Below are 18,530 nucleotides of genomic sequence, written 5' to 3'. Positions count from 1 at the left end.
GTCAAAACCATACTTAGTTACCTAAAATAATCTCAAGAACTGTGTAATGCCTTATAGAAACAATGGAGCTATGATTCTGATTATCATATGCAATACTACCAAAATCAATAAGCTTAATAGCACTAGACTTGGGCAAGCACCTGAATTGCGTTTCCATCTGAGGAAATTCCTTGTACCAATCCAATTATTTCCCTTAAATATATTATAACCAGTCTACAAACATTATTATGTTTGGATCCAAAAATACTAAATACCTTATAGCTAGGGAGCTTTACATATTTAGAGGAAACAAGAAGTATATTTTCTGGCTTCAAGTTCGTGTGGATTAGGCGTAGCTCGTGCATATCTGAATATGATAAAGAAAAAGAAACAAGTTAAAGTAAGCAGACACAACAAGGATACACTGCATCCCTGAACAAAGAAAGCATGCCAAGGAAAAAAAGTCATGGTTTGATTTGTAAGCAAGAGACTTAAGAATGAAACATGAGAAATAAACGGAAGGCCAAGAATAATCCACATACATGCTATAGATTCCAAAAGCTGACATCCAAATTCCCAATTAAAATCCATAGGGAATGGGCACTATTTATTCCTCTTTAGAAAATCAAATAAGCTTGGTCCAAGCTTCTCAAAGACCTGATAACACCATTAAAATGCATTGAAAGGAATGTTTCTGCTTAGTTATCAAATCCATGAATAAAGCCCACATGGACATATATAAAAACAATCCACTATAGCTGAACTTAACAACTCATTCATTAGCAATGTGAAAGAGGATCAATCTCTTACCCTTCCTAGAGAGCAAGAAGTAGAACAGAGAACAAAGACATGCACATACTGATGAAGGAAAAACTAAACCATGATTTATTCAAAAATCCAAGCATCTTGTTCATTTTCATAACAAGACACAAAATTAACCCCTCCCACACTACCCACGTCAAAAAAAGTAATAAAGCATCTCCAACTCAATACCAATTTTCTCAAAAACAACTTCTTGAATATGGTAAATCAAGTAAATTATATAGTTGAAAAAAATGCTATAAGCCAAGCTCTGTGACTCATGCAAATCAGCCACTGCTACCTTGTACTGTCGCCCCGACGCGGCATTCCTCTGCGGCGCCTATGACTCTAAGGTTCATGCCACCAACAAGCTCGTGTTGCACCACCCGCGTGTCGCGCTCTGCGAGGAGTGCGAGCAGGCGCGACGCATGTGACTTGCAAGGCCGACGTTGCCGCTCTCTGCCGCTCTCTGCCTCACCTGTGACTGCGATATTCACTATGCCAACCCCCTCGCCAGCCGCCACGAGTGCATCCCTGTCATGTCGTTCTTCGAGTTCGTTCACTCAGTCAAGGCCTCCTCGCCGATCAACTTCCACCACCGCTTCTTCTCTGACATCAACGTTGACACTAACGTCAGCACCAAGGAGGCTGAGGCCGCGTCGTGGCTACTACCTAATTCGAAGACAGATCTAAATTCGTCTCAGTATTTATTCTCCGTAACCGAACCGATTCCTAATAGATCTGGATTATGCGGCCATGGGTCTAAAGACGGAGCAGAAAAGTTCCGCCATCGTCGACAACGTCATTCCGGTGCAGAGCAACTTCGAGCCGTTCACGTATGAGCACCAAACTTCTTTCTTCACAACTACTTCTCTCGATCTAAACCTTTGAAGTGAAAAGTAAGAGCAGATAAAGAGATGGAAACATTATTTTTTAATTTTAATTAAACCAATTAAAGACGGTGTTTATAAAATCACCGTCGTTGTCTCCCTCAGCTTCAAAGACGGTGCATATCCGCAACGTTTTAAATCATTTTAAATAAAATAATTTATTTTATAAAATAAATATCATTGCGCTTTCTACAACAGTGCTGCAATACCCGTCGTTGAACAAGTAATTTTAAGACGAGTTTGAGTAACACCGTCTTCGTATAGTAACTTCAAATTATAAAAATAACATCACGTATGTTTTAAAGATGTTTGCGTCACGACCATCCTAAAAACTGCGTCCTAGAAAACCTTTTTTTAGTAGTGCATGTTGTAAACGGTATTTTTTATTTCTTTTGATTCGTTAAGCAATTCTTTTAATAATTAGGTGTGTGATTAGAGAGGGAAGAATCAATTTTATGTGCATGGCGCGAGTGGATTACCTCGCTCATCTTATTCTCTCGAGGTCGATCGAAACAATTTCTCACTAATTATTGAATTAGGATTTAACTTTTGAAAAGCAGAAATGCTTTATAAATACTGAACATCACTATATATGAGAGATTAAAAATTTGGATATTAGTCTCGCTTTCAAAGATATGGGATACGTTTAAAGGGAAAAGGGACTAAGACGAAATCTCTAGTTTTTTTTTTTTTTTTCATTCTCCAGATATGTCCCAAAATATTTCTATATAAAAATCTTAAATGAAGTTAATTTTCTTTTTAAGTAAACATGACATTCCTCAATCACCCCTGAGTCCCTACTGTTTGAAATCTCTAAGGAGGTCAATGCAAAAGTAAGTCCTATATTATGCATAACTGTGAAGACAAGTTTTTATTATACTTTTTCTTTCTTTTAGCGACGTATCATATCATCGTTAATTCACATTTGTTTTTATTTTTATTTTTTAATTTATAAGTTAATGTGTTAAAAAACTGTATTAAGATTTTTTTTTATATTTTTTGTTTGTACAATATTTATGTACTCTTTTGTTTCTCATTTTCAAAAATATTTTCTATTTTCACAAATAAAAAACATGTTTGATAAAGATAGTTTTTAAAATATATATTTTTAAAGTTTTTAAAATTAAAAAATTAGGCTATTTTAATTTCTTTAATTTTTCAACATTAAATTTTCTATTATTCGTGTTATTTTTTGAACTACTTTGACTTCTCTCATTTATTTTATTAAATATTTTTTAAGACAAAACTACAGTAAAAAAGTATCGATATTTCAAATGCTCAAATTTTAATTTTAATTACTGAAAAAAAAAATCTCATATAAAATCTTAACTACTGCATAGGGCTAGCTAGTGGCACCAAATCTCCCAGGGTTCTTATTCAATTAAGAGAAGAATCTATTTTCTTTTCTTGTGACTAATTAAAGAGAATTTAAATCTAATCATTGGTTTAAAATTATTCTTCTTTAATGGAAAAAGAACAACAAGCCACTCCAAAAGTCACCGTCTGTGTTGTTACTGTTTGTCTTTATATGGTTTGGTTCATGTTTTGCACTTCGATTATCTACGTACACAAACTTTGCTATGTTAACATGAAAAATAATCATATTTAAAATGAAAAGCTTGTCGAGTTGAATTTTAAAAAAAAAATATGAAGTCCTCTCGTGTGCGTATGTTGACCAAGTAGAGTAAATGGCAATTCTCTGATAAAAAAATGACAATTCTATTAATTAAATTATCTTTCATTTTCCTTCTACCATTTTCTGTTTCATTCACAGTTTTACGTATGTTAAGAGTAAAAGGTAACTCTTGAGCTCTCAATGCTAACTAACAAAAATCAATGCAAAATGCAACTTTAACATTAGCGTTGGGACGTGACTAACACAAATTTAGTTATTGAAGTTAATTATAAGTGTGTCAATTTCTCGGCAGCCAACCCTAATTAAGTAGTATGGCCAATACACAAGGTTGACGATGAAATTAGCATCCACATGATCGACGCTAAACCAAATACTATAGAAGATGCAAAAATGTTTTCCCATCAAAATATCTCAATTTGAGATGATTTATTAATAGGATCTCAACATTCTTTGTTAAGAAAAGAGCGTGTCTTTGAGTTGAAGATCGAACACCAGGATAAAAATAGGCTAAGACCTAAGTGCTACTGTATTGGGTATATTTATCCTTGTGCAACTCTATTTTTATGCAATAGTACTTTACGTATCTGGAAACTCAAAATTAATTAAATTTCAAATAAAATCACCATTCATTTAATAAATTATTTTTATAAACTAAAAAATGTTTCATCTTAAAAAAAGTTTTTAAAATTTATACGAAAGTTAGGCTTACACTACATAGAAACACCACAAAATATTTATTTTTTCATTAGTAGAAGATCATAAAACTTAAGGAGAACATTATTAGCAGATGATTGTAGGGTGGGAAACACCCGTCAAGTCCTGCCTGAGAAGTTGAATAAGGGAAAGAGGCTCGATACAACTGATGAAGATTAAAAGAGCACATTTATATGTCTCATGATACGAGTGCAAATGGATAATGATCCAATCCTGTCAAAAAAAGATAACAATGACAATTACTATGTTTGGTACTATATCTAATTAAAAATTATTTCATAATTGAAAAACAGGGGAGTTAACTGATTAAACTAAGTGTTGGGTAAAATTAATTTGTCAATTAAATTATACATATAAAATGATATGTATGTTTATGTATGAATGTGTATATACAAAATATTTAAAATTAAATATATTTTTATATAAAATATTAGTACTATTTTTATTAGGTAATGTACATTTCATAAAAGTTTTTTTTTAAATAAAATGACTTAATATGCACAATAATTTATTGTAAATAATAAAATTAATTAGGAAAAGGTAATACTTTCATTTTGGAAATTATATAATGGTAACAAAATCGAAGAAAAAAAAATTCATGCATGTCATAACTCATAAGTCATAAAGTGCTTTTGGCAAGCAAATAAGGTGCTTTTAAATTTTTTTGAATAAATTAAAGCTTAAATTTTTTATAGACAAATTTATTTTATTAACATATAATTTTTTATAAATCATAAAATAAATTGTAATATACGTAATAAATATAATTTAAAATATCAAATTATTTCAGCTATATATAAGTAATATTAGTATAACTCTTTAATTATATATTAATAAAAATAAATTTAGATGTAATTATATTTATATTTTTTAAATAAGTTTGTTGATTTTTACAAAAATTACTTTAAAAATCAAATAAACAATGATTAAATGATAATAGAAACTTATTTTATATATATATATATATATGAATTTAAAAATACTTTTGTATGGTGAGGAAGATGATAACAACGTAATAGTGGTAATAAAATGTTGGTGACAATGACGATAAAAATGTTACTAGTAATGATGATATTAATGATAGTGATTGAATCACCTATGATAAAGGTGATGACATTTGTGGTTGTAATGATAGTGGTGTTAGTGTTGATGACAATGATAATAACAATAGTAAATAGCAACATCAATGGTAACAGAGATTGTAAGGGAAAAGGGCAAATAATAAATGTAAGAAATCTATGTTTTTTAAAAAATTAAAAATTAAATTCATAAATTTTTTAAAAATAAAATTTATAGCATTTTAAGAATGAGCTAAAAATTATTTTAACTTTATTTTTGTTAAACATACTTTATTTTAAAAATTGTATTAAAAATAAAAAAACTCACAATCGCCTCATATGAATTATAATATTTTTATAATAATTATTTTAAAAAATAAATTCAAAATATTTTTAATTAATTAATAGTATAAAAAATCACCATAACAATATAAGTATTACAATTAAACTCTCCTGATATATTAAACAAATTTGGAATAACTTTTAGTTTAAAAGGCAATCATCGATTATCAATCTTTTCAAAAAGATGCATTTAATATGTGGTCTACAAAAAGAAGATTCTAGTATCACCACGTGAAGCGGTTGTTTGTTTCAAAATTGCAATAAAATTAATTTTAAGCAATAAATATAAGAAAAATAATGCTACTATGATTTATAAATTACAGTAAAAAAAAAGAAATATAATTGTTGTAATTTGTTGTACGGGCAGAAATGCCCCGTTGACGTCGTTGAGATGAATGAAAGGGAGCAGTCAACATGATTGATTGACGAAAGCTTGCCATATTTACAGATTTTCTTTCCTTACTTTCCTTCAACCAACCAACTGCAGATTTTTTTTCTTTTTTTTTTTTTTTGGAGAAAATCATTGAACTGTTTTGTATCAATTAAGAATGCATGTGCCTCTCTTCCTAGTTCCTACAATTATTGTGTCCGTACAATCATTATACTATTCTTTCTTCTTTTTTTATTCAATAATAATGCTTTTCGTACCTGTTACGTTTTGAAATGGCGTATCACTGCACTCTTTCTTTTCTGTTTCATCAGATATTTTTAAATCTATATACTAGGAGGAGGTTAATCTGATTTGTCATAAAAGTAACTGTTTTACAATTTGAATTTTAACGATATTGGGAAAATGATTTTTAAGCAGAGTACGGGTGTGTTTGGATAGGAGTTGCATCCAACGCAACCAGCTTTTGTGGCCAATACTTCCACACTTGATTTGGCTTTTCTATTTTATTTTGGAAAGTGTATTTTTTTAGTTGAACATAGATACAACGTGTATCGAAGCATGTATTCACCAATATTACATTGATATAAGTAAAATTGGATTCGAATTTTTTAAATAGGATCTTAGGTTTTAGACTTTTGCATAAAAAATATTTTTTTTTAAATGTAATTAAGAGAAGCATAAAAAAATGGAGTGAAGAGGAGAGATTCAATTAATGGGTTTTCAGAAAAAGAAATGAAAAAAAAATATTGCAAACTATAAGCAGGTAAGATTTGCGACCAAAAGTCTGATTCAGTTTATTTGTTTTCTATTTTTTTCTATATATTTTACTAGTAAAACAATATTTATGCTTACATTTCAAATACAGGGATTGTTTAAAATTTCTTGAATAATTTTATTACAAATTATTTATGTTACTTAAATTTGAACTTCAAAGTATAATGGCGATTGACTTTTAAAAAAATATTTTTATAGCATTGGGTGCTCTAGTCCACGATATAGCGGGGGACAGACGATTCTGATATGATGTTGAATTGCAAAAGTAAGAGATATAAAGTTACTCAACATCAACAACATAAAAAGAATGAGAGTTTAGTCAATTCAAGCACAATGGGATAAGAACCAAACACATCAATCCCAAAACTCATATCGTATCGTTGGTTATTAGAAGTAAAAAAAATTAAAATGGGGGAATCATCACATGTATATTATATCTTATTTTATATAAAAAGAAAGTGTATTGTTTTTATTTAGTTTAAAAGTGTAACTAATTTACTGATAGAAAAGTGTAATTAATTTGAAAATAAATCCATGTCGAGGGTGATTCTGTTGAGGAAGCAAAATTGAGAGACATTCTATTTAGTTTGAAACTTCAGGGATGAGAGGATATAGAAGGATCAGGGTTGACTCAGATTCTCAAGTTGCTATTAAATTGGTCTTTCAAGGTTGCTGCATGCAACATCTTTGTTATAATTTGATCAAAGGAATTCATGTTGTTTATGTCTTTCAGGGACATGTGACTTGGAAACACATTCTTCAAGAAGTTAATCAAGTAGATGAAGCATTAGCTAAGCAAACTATATATTTCGACCTTGACAATGGTTTAGGTGTTTGAGTTTTATCCTCGATGTATTTTTGATAAGTTAAGAGTAGGTATGACTCATATCTCTTTCCCTATAGGTTTCTAATTAATCCTCTTGCTTTTGTAATCCATCAAAAATAAAATAAAATGTTACTGATGATAAGGTGACCTTTTCCGCGTTGTCCAATGTCCACAACCTATCCTCATTCATAAAATGTTTTTAAAAAAATTCTTAGAGAACTAAATTAAAATATAATGGGTCTGTTTTTTTTTTTTTTTTACATTATCATTCAACTAGAGATTGTGAAAACATTAAAAAAGTTTGAATTTTGTTTTAACTATTATTAAAATTATATCTCATATATTTTTAAATTAGTTGAGTGTATAAATTATGTTTACATCAATCACTTAAGAAAAATATCAATTATGTACCAAAATTAAACTCATTTATGAAATAAATTTCAAGTTAAAAATTTTAAATATTTCTCTAGTTTCAACTATTGAAAATTTAATAATATTTATACTTTTAAAATATGAATATACTTTTTAAAAAAAAATCAACTTTATTGAAAAGTATATTTTTTTAGAGAAGTATATTTTTTTAGAGATTACTGTAATGACAAAATATGTAACTTTATTCATTAATAAAGTCTAATTCAATTGGTTAAACAAGATAGGTGAATTATTATAAAGTCATCATTTTTAATAAGAAGATCTAATTAATTGGTTGAATAAATATGTGTAAATTGTTAATAGACTATTTCATCCTCAAATTCAATTCAAAAAAAATAAAAGGCCATTTTAAAAGAAGCATAGAAAACACCATTTTGAAAGGAGCATAGAAAATGCAAAGTTTAATCATTAATGGAATCTAAGATTACTAAAGTTTACAAGGAAAACAAATCTATTAATGGAATCTAATAATAGCATTCAAACCGCGGAGAATTATTCAGCAACAAAATGAAGTGACCCAAAACACCACACAAAATAATATAATGTTCTCCGGTTCAATGACTTATAAAATTTAGTTATATTAAAATAAGAGTATTTATTTTTTTAAAACTTTTGCAATTAGACATTTTTATATTCTCTCACTATATTCTTTTAATGTGCATTTTACACACTACCTCTATAACTAACGAAAAAAAAAATTCTCTCTCAACTGTTTCAAATTCTCAAACCTTCCTCCTTTAATTTTCATTTATATGCTTCATCTTCTATCTCTTTCAATCTGTCCCCTTCTTTATTTCTATCTTTAAATTGAATTTTGATAATTTTTTTTTTAAAAAACTGCAGTTTAGAAAAATCTTACACCACAATTTAAATTATTCATTATAAAATTAAAATATAATTTATATATTTAAAGATATTTATTAACTATAAATTATGATTACAATTTAAAATATTTATTTATTATTGTTCTACCTAAGCCAAAAAATGAGAGCCCTTACAAATTATTAAAACGTATAAATGTGTATTATCTTAAGTAATAAGAGGGAGAGGAAGAAGATGTAATAGATGGGATGAGAAAGGGTGAGAGAAATAGAAAGAATAAAAATTGGAGATAAAACATCAAGGTTAAATTATTTTTTTATTGTCTAATTTATTATATTGATTTGATTTAGTTCTCTAATTTTATTTGAATTCAATTTCATCCTCTTGTCATTCATTTCAAGTGGCAAACGAGATTGATTAGATAACTCTCCTATACAACGGACATATGAACTCCAAACATAACAGAGTGGACAAAAAGGATCAAATTGAAACCATTTAAAAAATTAGAGGATCAAATTAAATCCATTTAAAAAATTAGAGAAAAAAAAAACTAATTTAACCGAACATCAATGCATGCAGAATAAGCTCTAGAAAAAGTGAGTAAATAACTTTTCAAAGAATACAGAAATATGATATTTAATTTCTAGTTCTGTCCGAGTATCAGATCAGAGTATTGTACAATGAGGAGGTTTTATGGTACTAAACAAGGTACACTACTTTTGTACCTTGTCTCAAATGGGTGACTGGGGTAGTGAACAAATTAAATGAATTGAAAGCAAGAATCGAGGTGGGAAAGAGATGATGTTGGGGGACAAATATAGATCATCATTCTAGCAAAGACGCTGTAGTTGAAATAGCCAAGCCAGAAAGGTGATAGAAAATATCAGAGAATTCTTCTCTGTACTTTGGACCAAATTATCAGTACTATTCATTTAGCTTACAGTTTCGAAGATAGGGATGATTGTACTTGACATACTTGGTCCAGTAAGACCGATATTTTGTCATGGCAATTTCTAACCATGGTTTCATATTACCATTGTAGTGTACAACTGCTGCATTCTCAATCTCTGATCGATCCAAACTTGGATTATAACCCAAACCAAGTACATGCCATGATTTATCTAGCGGATGTGTCAACCCATAGAACGTTATTAGCCCTGGAGGTAACGTCCCCAGCTTCCACAGCACCCTGTCTTCATTCTAGAATCAAACAGAAAAAACAAGTCAGTGAAAATCTCTTCTATCTGTGCGAGAATAGACAATTTATGTAAACCAATGCTTTGTTCATCTGCTTACCATATTCTGCCACTTGTGATATATGCCGGTGATATCCTTCTTTTTCCACACCTTCAGATCAAACATGTTCATCCCGTATGCCCAACCACAAGCATGTGGATCAAAATTTCTTGCAATATGCGGATTTGAAAAGTTAAGGTACTTGTCAAATCGGTGAAAGCTGGGACCACAAGTTTCAACTGCACCATTTACTTTCCCATTAAGATCCACAGTCCATAATCCAGTCAAATCCTTCTGAACAACAATGTCATCATCAAGAAATAGGATTTTATCCAATTTTGGATAAACCTGTGGAAGATAGAATCTCAGATGGTTGAGCATTGAGAGATATTTCGGATTTCTATACTTCAGATTGGAAGCACCGGAAGAAAGTGAGTTTGGATGCCCTGCCTTGAAATAAAACTCTTTCAGTGTAGCAGATTCAAGCTGCCGCAAGACGGGGCAGTAGGATGAGTTCAACCACCTAAAATCATCAACGTTTTCAACATGGATTGTAGCTTTTTCAGGAGGGTTTAAAAGAAACCACATGTTCATGGCTCCAAAATTTAGTTTATCGGTAACAAGGTGAAAAACATGCTTTGAAGGATCCTGCAACGTTGAAGACAATAACAAAGTTATGAGGCCTGGTTTTAAAAGTATAATTTACTAAATCATAGATACACTTTCACATGCACGATATTTTTGGTGCTCGTTCAAGGCACAATTATTTTTTTGGTGCTCCTTCAAGGCACCATTATTTGCAATCTATAAAAGGAAACAATGCACTTGCACACACATACTGGTATGGTTAAAAAGACAGTCCAAGTCACCTTTGCATTCATAATAGTTGAGTTGACAACAACAGATGCAGCCAAGACATTGTCTGAGAACAGTGCGTAGTGATAAAGACTGGGATTCTCCAAATTCTCACTCCCAGGGAACTTTCTCTTTTCAGGAGGAAGGAGATAGTAATCTATGGTAAGGCGCAAAGATAAGCAATGAATTCCATTTGGTATGGTCTTGGCAGCCAACTGACTGAGGAATGTGCTCTGTTTCTTCAAACTCCTAACTTGATCATCAGCTGTCTGTAGCATTGCTCTTAGTTTTCCAGTGACCAAGTTGCAGTCATACAATTGCTCTCTTGCTTTTGATAGAACTTGACCCATAGCCTTTATTTTCCCATGTGTACTAGAGATAATTAGACACTCAACCAGTTAAGTCAGCAAATTCAAAGGGATTAAAGTGCAGATAAATATACTCAAAAAATTACACATGGTTCAAACCTGCGATGTAGATCCGCATCAGAAACTGCATCACCTAAAGCATGTTGACTCTCTTTGAGCCGGTAAATTAGTTCTTCGTACAGTTCGACCTTGTTCTTCATCTTTGCAATGCTTAAATATACCCTTGCCATAATGATCTGGTCCCGCATCAACCGAACAGTAGAATCGACATTTTCATTCTCAATTTCTTTCCTCCAAATGTTGTATTTACCTAGAATGGCTGACTCAACAGATTTTGAGCGTTCAATAGCTGTATTTTCGAGTTTTACAATTACTTCATTATCCTTTTTTACCAACTCAGCAGCACGCTTTTCCCGCCTTTTCTCTATTAAATGCTGCAAAAATTAATTATAAAGAACATGAAACAAGTATTTATTAAATACTGGTATTGTCATCTTTTATCCCAAAATATTTATAATGAGTACAAAACTATAAAATTCCAACATTTGTCAATGTGATCTGAATAAAATGTTATTTCTTGCTAAACAAATTTTAAGCCATTCAAGGTAGCAAAATCACATTTTCCTTGCTAATAAACAAAGACAAGTGAAAAATCAGGTAGAGTTCATATCCACCGTGCAAACTAACACTAACCTAAGGTGTATCCAAACAAACTCCATGTGAGTTCAAAGAAGAAAAATATCAAAGAATGATGCTCACCCTTCGGGTTTGCTGTGCAGAACTATCAGTCCACTGAGGAAGACTATCTGCATTAAGCAAAAATTAATTAGAAATTAAACTAAGTACCAGCATAGGCATATTAGATAAGCATATTAAATGAGGGTATGATACCACCTGAAGATCTGCCTTCCTTCACCTCTGGCTTTTCTAGTCTAACATGTGTTGTTTGTTGGTTTAACTTTAAAAAAAATTAAAACATTGATAACATTTAGCATCGACATAACAAAACTGTCTTCTATTTTTTTAAAAAAATTAGGAATTAAAAGTTCCATGCAGAAGCACATCATTCTTCCGAACCTCATGTCTAGCATTTGAAGTTCCTAATCCAACTCTCCATGAAGCAGACAATTTTTTTCTGAAATTGTCAAGACTGAAAGGGCCCAAATCATTTGTGCTGGATACAATAACATCAAGAACCTAGAATATAATATTTATTAGAAAACCAATAAGTACTCTTACTTGAAATAGAAGTGATAAACATGGAAGAAAAGCCCAAACTTTATAAGCATTTGCTTGCCTCTTCTGAAAAAAGTGATTTAAGGTCCTGCAATGCCTGCCATTCTCTCCATTTGCCAACCTGTAGCAGCCAAACAATTTATTTTAAGGCAGGCACAAAAAAGCTAGAAGCTTTTATCAGGTATTTGTTATATAACAATAACCATAATGCATAAAACAGGCTACCTGTTTACTTGGAACAGCTGAAATATAATCTTCATCTGCATAATCCATTGAAAGTAATAAGACTCTAACTTGAACTGATGATGATGACCATTAAGAGAAATTCGAAGAGATGTAAATAAGAACTTAATCTCTTTCTATCATTCTATGTATTAAAGTGAATTAGAAAAATGAAGCATGCTAACAAAATTTGCGCTTCTTATCCACAAACAATCAATATAGGTACAAGTATAATATCTCATCAGAAACCGCCATACAGCACAAAACAATTTTTGAATGTCTAATAAATGAGTAGGACCGAGAAATAAAAATTAAATATTACATAATATTCATATATTTATAAATTGTTAAAGTTACGAAGTTTTAGAGTGTTGAATTTCACACAAGCCCAATGTGAGGAGTGCAGACTTAGTATGGGAGTTAGTCCAAAAAGGTTGGAAGAATTTTTTGAGGTCAAAGCTGCCATACTAAGCAAAGTTAACTTACTGACTACCATTTCCCCTGGTTTCACGGGCTCAACTTCCTCCAGCATCAAGATCTTGAGGTTCTTGTTTTTACACACATGGTTAGGAGATAACTTTTCATCATAAGCAAAACACAATCCTTTCATCCTTTTCTTCTGAATCTCTTCTAGCGACAATTGTTTGAAACAGGTGTTTTGTTGCTTGGCCTGATCCTTGATGTTGCCATCTCTATTGGATCCCACATTTCCTTTCACGGTGCCCCAATCCCATTCTTCAGGCATCCACCTTTGAAAACCTCCTATGCCCTGATTATTGGGAAGAGCCCTATTTTTATTTTTCCCCATCCTTCGTGCTAGAAATCTTGATTCCTTCGTCTATCAGCAAAACCAAATCCATTATCTCCTTCAATGTCCTTAATTAATGAACCCTCACGCCTGCCCCTAATTTCAACCCACTGAAGAAAATTCCACATAGGTATTTTGGTTGGGTAATTTTTTGTGGACCAGAAAGTACCTCAAATTGCTCTGAACTTTCTCACTGGTCCTTCTTGTCTGAGACCGAAAAGAATCTCAAATCGGTCTTCCACAAGGGTCAGTTGAAACCTTTTCAAGATCTCTTAAGACTCTCCTCATGTCAAATTCTCAATGTAATACTCCCTTAGCTTTTCCCTCCACCACCATTAACATTGCTTCTAACTTCTTGTCTTCATCCATGCCTTTCAACTAAAAGTAGTGTTTCATTATTCCCAACCAACCAGGTGTGTCTTCCCTGAATAAAATCAGTAGCTCCACCCTTTATTGTCTCTCATAATCCCTGACCAGACTAGGCCTTTACATGAAGGTTACGCTACTTTTGCCATTGGGGTTGTCATCATAACAGCCCAATAACTCAACCATTAGTTGAACTAATATTTGCAGTGATTCATTGGTGCGCTGCAAGCCATTTTTGACCACCTCAATTCATGACTCCATTCTCTTCTTAACCATGAAATCTTGCCTTGGATCAAAACATGCTCTGATGCCAATTGATATACTCAACTGGGATTTGGGGAAGAAACAAGGAAAAGTTGCAAGAACTGGCAGGGATGTCCTAAAAATCTTATTCGCCAATCTTAGAAAAATACATTGTATCTGTATGTTTGGGTGGGTTCAAGAGCACCCTAGATCTCTCTTTTCAATCTTAGGTAAAGTTAGCAGTTGTCTAACTAACTTCCAATTGTCTTCTTCTTTAATAGAGATTTATTACCCACTAATCCCCACCTCTACTTGTCTATTTTTCCCCCTTACATAGACCTTTTTATCATTGAATGCCTGTCAATAAAACCAAAACCAATCTTATAAAAGAAGAATGACCTCTGACTAGTATCAATGTAACACAGCCAGAGATCACAAATGTATAATAGAACTAAATATACTCTCTCTACACTCCAACTATGCAAAAGACTTGGGCTCCCAATTTCAACTCTAAAACCCAAGATTCAGCTCTCTTTCTTTCCTATCATTTATACCCCATTGTTCCTCTCTCCCAAACAAACTGCACTAAGTCCTCCGATTAACTAACAATAGGCCATACAGTCCCCTAATGATACTCACCTCAAAAATTTCACCTTATCATCCTTAGTTGTAAAATATGTATTCACATGAACCAAATGAAACTGTCTTCTCTATTGGGTTGTTCACTGTTACACCTAGGCTGAATCACTATTTTTCTGGCACTGCAGTCACACACCACTTCATCTGATTGCTATTCTCACAAATCCCTAAGAGATATTTCTAAAGAAAGTGTAATGCATAGAAGAAATGTTAACCATAACTTTCCACAAATTACTTATGTATACCACTTTTTCTTATTTCACAAATGCTACTAAATATAACATCAAACGAAATAAAAGTACCAAGTACTAGAATCAACACCAAGCATGCACCCCTACCAAACTAAAAGCTTACCCATCTTTGCATGGTTCTCATCTGAGAATCACAGAACCCTGCAATCTCCTAAGTAAAGTTGCTGAAAAAAAACCTAAGCACCTCAATTTAGTACGAGGGACATGCCCCACCTACAGTCCATACTATTATCAACCACAACTAAAAAATTTCATGACCAACATGCACCTGTCGCCACAGTCCCAAGTACCTAATCTGAAGATGCCAAATATAAAAAATATAAAGGACTTTTGGAATACAGGGGAAAGAAAAAAACAAGACACAACTTCAAAGAACCTTCCAACCAGAGTCAAAACACTGAAACTGACACCATTCACACTAGTACAGTTCACTACTCCAAGAAAACTAGGTGCCTTTCCACTGTCATATGAAGCAAAAATCTAGAAACCCAAAAGCAACAAAAACGGAAGCCCTTTAATCATCCAATTGCCCTCCAGGCCAATGAATTAAAAACAACCAATCAGCTTATTTGGCTATTTAAATTGCATGCTTGGCGTGGTTTTCTGCATCTAGACAAAAACTACCAGTTAAATCTTAAATATTTTTAGCAAACTTAGCTTGGTTTCCTGCATTACAAAAGTGTGTCCAACCACACAATACACTTTCAGAAATCCCATTCAAATGCATGTCCAACCAATTTCATTCACAACATATCTGGTTTAAGTATTTAATTAAATGTTTGGCGTGATTTTCTGCATCTAGACAAAAGCTTTCAGTTGTAGCTTCCATATTTTAACAAATTTAGCGTGGTTTTCTGCATTACAGATGCATGTCCAACAAATTCCATTCACAGCATGTCTGGTTAAGCATTTAATTGCATGCTCGACGTGGCTTTCTGCGTCTAGACAAAAGCTATCAGTTGTAGCGTCTATACATTTTAAAATTTAACTAATTTTTCTGCGTTACAGACACATGTCCAACAAATTCCATTCACAGCATATCTTGTTAAGCATTTAACTGCAAGTTGGGCGCAGCTTTCTGCGTCTAGATAAAAGCTATCAGTTGTAGTATCTACACATTTTACAAATTTAACTAAATTCTCTGCGTTACACTCGCACAAATCCCTATCCCTTTGACCTTGCCCCTTCCAACTTAGCACTCTACCCTACAACTATGGAAAACACTTCACACTCTCAAAAATCACTCCCCTGCTACACTTTCAGAAATCCAATTCAAACGCGTGTCCAACCAATTCCATTCGCAGCATGTCTGGTTAAGCATTTAATTGCACGTTCGGCATGGTTTTCTGAATCTAGACAAAAGCTATCAGTTGTAGCATCTACACATTTTCACAAATTCAACGTAATTTTCTGCGTTGATACAGATGCGTGTCCAAACACACTCACAAATCCCTCTCCCTTTCACCTTGCCCCATCCAAGTCAAGTTAACACTCGACCCTACAACTACGGAAAACAACACTTCACTTTCCCAACTAAAACCCGAATTAAACCAAAAACATAATAATAAATGAATAAACAGACTCTAACAACCAAAAACAGTTCACAAACACTAAACTAACCACCAATACTCTACCACTAGCGAGATCTTCAAATGCACGAAAGGAAAATCAACAAAAGCAAAAACAGTGAGAGAAACTAACCCGCCGCAGCGTAGAGCCCCCGGGAGAGGAAGAAAAACACCGGCGCAAGAACGCAGAGGAGAACGAAACCGAGAAGAGGAAAACACGAAGCCTTGCCTCGGTTTTTCGGCGTCATTGCGGATCGGAGAACCAACACAAACCTGCAAAACCAAAAGCGAAGTAAGAAAAAGTGGAAGAAGAAAAAAACATCCAGAGAGAGAGAAAAATCGAACTTGGATCTGATTGGAGAGTGAGGTAGCGAGGGTTCACGGCGCAATGCTAGTCGAAATCAACCATCAGCTCAAGTAACAGAGTGAATGGTGAAGTTGGTTCGGACGCTACTGTGCGCGTGAGTCCTAGTCACGAACCGACACAAAAACCAATGTGTGTGTGAGAGTGAGAGAAAGAGAAAAGAGAGAGAAAATCAATGCGTTAATTCCGTGTGTGAGAGACAGAGAAGAGAGAGAATGGTGATGGTAACTTTCTCTCTCTTGTTTCCTTTTTCTTACTGTTTTCTCGCGCTTTCTATCACTTTCTTTCGTGTTTTCTTGGCTATGGTGGCTATCAATCATGCGGGACCATTATTCTATTTATGATCATTTTTTTGAATTTCTTTCGTGTTCACGTTCAGATAACGGCGCCGATGGTGGAAACGACGTCGTTGTCGGTGCTGATTGTAAAGAAAAAATCAAATCGCTTCAATTAGCTTCTTTTTGGGTTTGGTTTAATTCCGTAATTAAAACAGAAATTTAAAAATTCTGATAAGCTATCATAAACAACAATAACATCTTTAACTATCTTTCTCACCATCTTCTCTTTGCATTTATCATTTTTAATATTTTTCATTCTAACGTAAATTTTGATATTTTTTAAAGATATTATTGATAAAAAAACCTTATATCATAATATAAATTATTTATTATAAATTTAAAATATAATTTATATATACAAAAATATTTATTTATGATTTTTTTTATTATAATATAATTTATACATAGAAGTATTTATTAATTACAAGTTTTAGTTATACAAAACAAACATTTATTTTATGCAAGCTAAAATACTATTTTTTAATATATAAATTATATTTTTATTTATGGTAAATAATTTATATTCTTATATCTTTTTTAATTATTATCAAAACTAAATAAAAAAATTAAATATTAATAAGTTATTTTAAATATATTAAAATTTAATCAAAAATTAAAGATATTAAAAATGATAGATTAAAAAAGGAAAGAGGTTGAGAAAAAAAAATCTAAAGTTACTTTCGTTGAAGAGAAATTTCTAATGATATGGGATTGATACATGTGAATTGTGATAAATTTAGTTAAAGTTTAAATAAATAGGATTTTTTTTTTTTTGAAAGTAAGGTTTGTTTAATATCTATCAAAAACATAGATGATATAACTTTATCTGTTAAGATTTAAATAATATTTTAACTTGTACATTACATGATAAGTGCTTCTTTTATATGCTATAATTTATAATAATTAAATATTTCTAAATATATAAATTATATTATAATTAAAATCTATAGTAAAAATTAAAATTAAAATCTAAATATAAATTATATTTTAGATTTATAATAAATAATTTTTGTTGTAATAATAGTGACATTCGCTACATAACATAAAAATCTATAAATATTAATAAAGATAATTATTCCTTTTTTGATGTTCATATTTCCTAAGACAACTTTGTTATCATCGTTTGATTGTTGAAAAAGAAAATCATGTATTAGTTAAAGGATAATTTGGAAAAATAAATATTCACCAAAAAGGTAGACTGACATGAAAATGTGTATTTGTTTCTCTTATTTGCTCTCATTCTACCCACCCACGAAAGAAACCCCCTCACTGTTTTACACGGTTAAGAAAACTGACATAATCATTCAAATACAATGCTGCTGGGGCCATTCACACCAATTTTGACGTACACGATCCTTTGGTGTTTTCTAC

At 31.8% G+C, this 18,530-nt stretch overlaps 1 protein-coding gene and 1 pseudogene across 1 annotated transcript; one reads left to right on the top strand and one right to left on the bottom strand.

Annotated features, from left to right (window-relative positions):
• Positions 1-1,043: 1,043 nt before the first annotated feature.
• Positions 1,044-1,748, top strand: LOC106799216 (zinc finger protein CONSTANS-LIKE 4-like; annotated as a pseudogene).
• A 7,526-nt stretch (positions 1,749-9,274) lies between these two features.
• Positions 9,275-17,122, bottom strand: LOC100811181 (polygalacturonate 4-alpha-galacturonosyltransferase). Its single transcript, XM_006583305.4, has 11 exons — positions 16,803-17,122; positions 16,591-16,730; positions 12,586-12,620; positions 12,422-12,481; positions 12,202-12,321; positions 12,019-12,082; positions 11,884-11,930; positions 11,224-11,558; positions 10,771-11,128; positions 9,962-10,549; positions 9,275-9,865 (listed from the first exon to the last, which is right to left on the bottom strand). Exons 2-11 carry the CDS (start codon positions 16,703-16,705, stop codon positions 9,590-9,592), a joined length of 1,998 nt encoding a protein of 665 aa, XP_006583368.1. The 5' UTR covers positions 16,706-16,730; positions 16,803-17,122; the 3' UTR covers positions 9,275-9,589.
• Positions 17,123-18,530: the final 1,408 nt, after the last annotated feature.

The sequence above is a fragment of the Glycine max genome, chromosome 7, assembly GCF_000004515.6.
Source record: "Glycine max cultivar Williams 82 chromosome 7, Glycine_max_v4.0, whole genome shotgun sequence".
Lineage (NCBI taxonomy): Eukaryota > Viridiplantae > Streptophyta > Magnoliopsida > Fabales > Fabaceae > Glycine > Glycine max.
The sequence above is the reverse complement of the archived record's forward strand: the minus strand, read 5'-3'. Positions and strand labels throughout refer to the sequence as shown.